Below are 5925 nucleotides of genomic sequence, written 5' to 3'. Positions count from 1 at the left end.
TGCATATTCGTTTATTTGCCAACCTAGTTGCATCTGGAATTAATCAATGTGCACCAAGACTTAGCAAACTGGCATAAAAAAACCGAGCGTGCTAAATCATAAGGGCTCCCCTGGCGAGATATCGGCAAAAAACTGTCTCAATCACGTGATATAACCATATTAGGAAGTTGGTTTGGCAACTTGTACGAACACCGATGGGACAGTAAGACAACATTAAGACAACATTAAGACAACAATAAGACAACATTAAGACAACATTAAGACAACAATAAGACAACGTTAACGCAACAAACACCAATAAGACAACAAACGATAAGACAACATTAAGACAACATTAAGGCAACATTAAGGCAACATTAAAGCAAACATTAAGACAACATTAAGGCAACATTAAGACAACATTAAGGCAACAATAAGACAACAATAAGACAACAATAAGACAAGATTAAGACAACAAACACCGATAAGACAACAAAATAGGATAAAATATTAAGACAACATTAAGACAACATTAAGACAACATTAAGACAACAAACTCAATTAAGACAACATTAAGACAACATTAAAACAACAAACTCATTTAAGACAACATTAAGACAACAAACTCGTTTAAGACTAGATTAATGCAACAAAATGTTTAGAATATGTAATATACGGCCGTGATTTCATTGCCGCAGTACACAGATTTTTGAAATTATCTGTTAAGATACTTTGGACTGCTAGTTAAAAGTCGGAAATTTAAATTGATGCTTAATTGATTTAAATGAAATAACTGGTTTACAATATAATGATGATAAATTGATACTGAAATAACTGGTTTACAATATAGAATAAAACAAATATCTTAATAACGAGTTTTAGGCTTTAGGGCGTTTCCTTGAGCATAAAGGCGTGTTAGGTCTCTATGTTTTCTGTTGCAGATATCTTTTGCCGCTGGGTATACGGTTTGGAGCGTTACTTTACGTAGCTGCAGGAACGAGCTCTCAAGGGATTGTCTGTCCACGAGTGCTGCTTCTGCAATGCACCTTTTTCTGTAGAAGTGCGATCGACAAATGCCTCTTTCTTCTAGGACTGTTGAAAGAGATTTCCCGTTGATGGTCAAGTTGAGTATTGTCCTGTATTCAACCAAAGCTCCGTCAATGCTGATGTTCCTCACTCGTGTCCGACGAGCTGCTGGAGGAGGTGGTGTATTTGGGGCTGCGGGAGGAGGGGTCGCCGGAGCTGCAGGAGGAGGGGTCACTGGAGCTGCTGGAGGAGGGGTCACTGGAGCTGCTGGAGGAGGGGTCGCTGGAGCTGCTGGAGGAGGGGTCGCTGGAGCTGCTGGAGGGGTCGCCGGAGCTGCGGGAGGAGGGGTCGCCGGAGCTGCGGGAGGAGGGGTCGCCGGAGCTGCTGGAGCTGCTGGAGGAGGGGTTGCTGGAGCTGCTGGAGGAGGGGTTGCTGGAGCTGCTGGAGGAGGGGTTGCTGGAGCTGCTGGAGGAGGGGTTGCTGGAGCTGCTGGAGCTGCAGGAGGTGGCGGGGAAGCAGGATTGGATGCAGTTGAGGAAGTGGATGGAGCAGAAGACAGTCTAGGAGCTGGGGGAGGAATGCCAGGGAGGTTGAGTCGAGGTCGACGTGAAAGAGAGGTAGTAGGTCTAGAAGGGCGAGATGTTGAGGATGCATGAGCAAGGCAAGGGTCGATAGTAAGGATAATCTGATGGGTAAGAGGTTCATCAGAGTAGCCACTTCTGGCAACAAGGACGCAACTGGAGCATTTGAGTGAAGGAAGAGAAGGAGCGATGTAACTTGTCCTAGGACAGGAGGTCGCGACGTGTCCAGTAGAAGCACAATGGGCACACTTCGGTGCAGGAGTAGGTCGGCTGTAACGGGTTCCTCGTCTAGTAACCATAGCAGTTGTACAAAAGTCAGATGGATGTGATTAGTAAACGATTCAGATAACTGATATCGACTGTGAGTTCCATTCGTTTATATACTATATAACTACTGTTATGTCACATCTTGTTAGCGAGATCACTTCTCCTGGATCGCGTCATCACCATGGCTCACGTGACTTTAAATGACATCTGGCTCACTCAACTTTTTACGATGCATCACATGTCAAATCACCTCAGATAATAATGTAACATCTTGTTAGCGATTCTCAGATCGCAGCTTGTAATTCTACAGTTCACGTCATGACCAGATCGTGTGGTATTAATGAGGGCCGTTGTTCGTGTTCTTATGGAATGTGGTATTAATCGAACAGTTCACGTCATGACCAGATCGTGTGGTATTAATGAGGGCCGTTGTTCGTGTTCTTATGGAATGTGGTATTAATCGAACAGTTCACGTCATGACCAGATCGTGTGGTATTAATGAGGGCCGTTGTTCGTGTTCTTATGGAATGTGGTATTAATCGAACAGTTCACGTCATGACCAGATCGTGTGGTATTAATGAGGGCCGTTGTTCGTGTTCTTATGGAATGTGGTATTAATCGAACAGTTCACGTCATGACCAGATCGTGTGGTATTAATGAGGGCCGTTGTTCGTGTTCTTATGGAATGTGGTATTAATCGAACAGTTCACGTCATGATTAGATCGTTTGGTATTAATGAGGCCGATGTTCGTGTTCTGCTCACGTGGCAAATAGTATTAATAGAGGCCATCAAACCAACACTTTATCTAACGATACAACATGAACTCCCTTCCCTCCTACGAAGAGCTAAGACGCGGATCACTATCATCGGAAACGGAATGTCTACAGTACTGCTTGGATATCGGAATGCTGCGACCTTTCCAAACTTGTGAAGAGTGCAACAACTTTATGACCTTGAAGAAATGCCCAACGAGCAAGTACACAGACGGCTACTGCTGGCAGTGTTCAGACACTTCTTCAGACATCGACCACTTCTGCTCAGTGAGAACCGGGAGTATCCTCCACAAACGCAAGCTACCCTTCTCCGTATTCCTCCACATCATCTGGCTGTTCTGCAACCGACTGAGTGTCTGCGACGTAGCACGGATCATAACCATCAGCACCGGCTGTGTACGGTCCATCTTCTCCTCGATCCGAAATTGCATGCTTGAAGACCTGTTCGACAACGGTGCACGTAGAAAGATTGGTGGGGTCGGCTGTATAGTGGAGATTGACGAATCCAAATTCGGTAAACGAAAATATAACAGAGGTCGACGTGTAGTCGGAAAATGGGTGCTGGGTGGGTTCTGTAGGACTACTGGCGAATGCTTCTTAGTGGAGTGTACCGGCAATCGACGCGATCACAACACCCTAATCACACTCATCAAGGAGCACGTTCTACCGGGTACAACTATTCTCACCGACAAGTGGAAAGGTTATAACGCCCTGCAACACCACGGATTTCCTCATCAAGTTGTCAACCATAGTCGAGGATTTGTGGACCCGGTCACTGGTGTTCACACCAACAGCTGCGAAGGGATGTGGTTCCACGCTAAGAACCACATGCGAAGAGGAACCGGTCGTACCCGAACGGATTCAGCAGCCATGACTGTAGCCTTGTCAGAATTTATGTGGTGTAAGCGATACGGACTGACAAGAGACAACGCCTCCGTGAGGAAAGCCTTCAACCAAGATATCCCAGCCCTATTCAGAAGAATTTTTGATTAATTTATTGCTCTGTAGATTTGTATTACCTGATAAATAATGAGACCTAATTATTTCATTTTCAGAGTTTAAGTCACAATTTCGTATTACTCTAACTCAGTTGATGAAGTAAAATATAATTTGACAAAGTAAAATATATTCGAAGAAATAGTGTTATACTGTTATACATAATTTGTTGTCTTAAACGAATTTGTTGCTTTAATGTTGTCTTAATGTTGCCTTAATGATGCCTTAATGTTGTCTTAATGTTGTCTTATCGTTTGTTGTCTTATTGGTGTTTGTTGCGTTAATGTTGTCTTAATGTTGTCTTATTGGTGTCTTAATGTTGTCTTAATGTTGTCTTATCGTTTGTTGTCTTATTGGTGTTTGTTGCGTTAATGTTGTCTTAATGTTGTCTTATTGGTGTCTTAATGTTGTCTTATTTTTGTGTTAATGTGTCTTATTGGTGTCTTAATGTTGTCTTATTGTTGTCTTAATGTGTCTTAATGTTGTCTTACTGTCCCATCGGTGTTCGTACAAGTTGCCGTTGGTTTAAAATCTTGTTAGGGTTAGGGTTTGAGCATATGCTCCAGAATTAGGGATTGCGTTAGGGTGAGGGTTGGGGGAGTGTAAAGGGTAAGGGTTTTGAATAATCCTTCAGGGCCACCTAGAGAACGTGTTAAAAAAGTCACGTGACAGTCGAGTATAGAGTGATTAATCATCATCCTAAAAATAGACGTCGATCAAGACTCAAAGTTTGAGGTCTACTTCAATATTTATTCTTCGTTGCCCACTTACACTTCTTTTGGTTTCTTAACTCCTATAACTTGATATTTTGGCAGGTATTTGGGTGTGGGAATTCTGGAACCCCCGTGGTGACGGAAGCTGTGAGGCAACCACCCCTAACATGACAACCCTGCATGATTTCCATGGGTGGCACAATCTCCGAGGAGTCGAGATCGAAACAGGTATGACAGTTCTAAGAAAATATGATTTTAGTTGTTGGCCAAAAACAGATGAGGCTATTTTTGTGAATAGTTGATCTTCCATTCTTAGAAATTACCTTTCATTTCCAGGCGCCAATAATTCTCTTATCTCCTACCACTTTGTTCAGGTAGCGGTATAGCTGTGAATAACTTCCTGCTCCATGACAACTGGATCAGTAATATGGAAGTACACAAGTGTATTGACGCTTCGTTCGAGGAGGGCAACACTCGGGTTTGCACATTATAGGATTAGTTTAGTATGGAATGTTAACCTCAGGGCTGATGAATCTGATAAATGAAGAACAGTCATTTTCATTTGTCGATGAGTTAGTGAGTTAATGAATAATGACAATATTATTTTGATGACATTTTCCCGCTCAGATGACGAATTCGCAAATCCAAAACTCAGTCCAGTGACGGACTGAGGATGCTCTACATGAACACAGAGTTCGAGTGTGGTGTTACCTGGTAAAGGGATGTTCTCGGTGCACGACTCTGAAATTCACGCGTTTACTAAATGTCCAGTATGGGAAGCGTGCGGAGGTTGCAAACCCAGACAAGGAGGTAAATTGATCTTTATATTATCATGATAATAATATAGTCATCAAAATAATCAAATTTACATTAACAGTCAAGCCTAAATTTTGATTGCTCGCAAAAGGCTATTATAATTATGGTCACTTCATTGTGTTTCCAGGATTCCCGAGCGAGTTCAAAGGAATCAAATACACGGACAGTCCTGTAAAAGGGAAGTTCGTTTGGGAATTTGAGATAGTGATGAGAGATCTGGACGGCTCGCTCACTGAAACTGGTATAAAGAACAGCATTGTCACTCCTTATATGGACATATTGAATAATTCTTCCTGCTCTAAAGCTGATTCTTGGTTCCGTTGAGGGTGCTATCTGCGATGATAAAGTAAATTATTAATAGATTTACAACTTTTCAGTTAACTGGTATCATTCGTCACATGCCACAAATCATATCTTTTTGTGCAATGATACGATGGTAGTATAAAGGTATAAGTATAGAAGATAATAACATTCTCTACCATTAAGACGAGTCGGTGTTTCTTACTAACAAACATGGGAGCGTGCCTTGGTTTTTCAAGAGGATGACTCACAAGCAAGGATGGATGGCTTCCGTCCCAACTGGTAGATTGAATTATTTTCTAAAGTCTTAAAATCGAATAAACCTTTAACATCTAAATTGATTGAGCAAGAAATTGTTGAACGAAGCAGCGGATGGCCAGTTAATTGTCATAGGTTGTTCAATTAATTTTGAACTGTAGTAACACTTTTCTTTTATTTCAGCAAATTGGTACACAATGAAGTGGGATACTGAG

General features: G+C 42.1%; 2 protein-coding genes across 2 annotated transcripts; both read left to right on the top strand.

Annotated features, from left to right (window-relative positions):
• Nucleotides 1–1052: 1052 nt before the first annotated feature.
• On the top strand, nucleotides 1053–1661 carry LOC134823686 (uncharacterized). Its single transcript, XM_063835220.1, has one exon. The coding sequence runs from the start codon at nucleotides 1053–1055 to the stop codon at nucleotides 1659–1661; it is 609 nt and encodes a 202-aa protein (XP_063691290.1).
• Nucleotides 1662–2672: 1011 nt separating this feature from the next.
• On the top strand, nucleotides 2673–3620 carry LOC134823685 (uncharacterized). Its single transcript, XM_063835219.1, has one exon. It carries the CDS (start codon nucleotides 2673–2675, stop codon nucleotides 3618–3620), a length of 948 nt encoding a protein of 315 aa, XP_063691289.1.
• Nucleotides 3621–5925: the final 2305 nt, after the last annotated feature.

Source organism: Bolinopsis microptera, chromosome 11 (genome assembly GCF_026151205.1).
Source record: "Bolinopsis microptera isolate Bmic1 chromosome 11, MBARI_Bmic_1.0, whole genome shotgun sequence".
NCBI classification, from domain to species: domain Eukaryota; kingdom Metazoa; phylum Ctenophora; class Tentaculata; order Lobata; family Bolinopsidae; genus Bolinopsis; species Bolinopsis microptera.
This window is presented reverse-complemented; position numbering and strand designations above follow the sequence as displayed.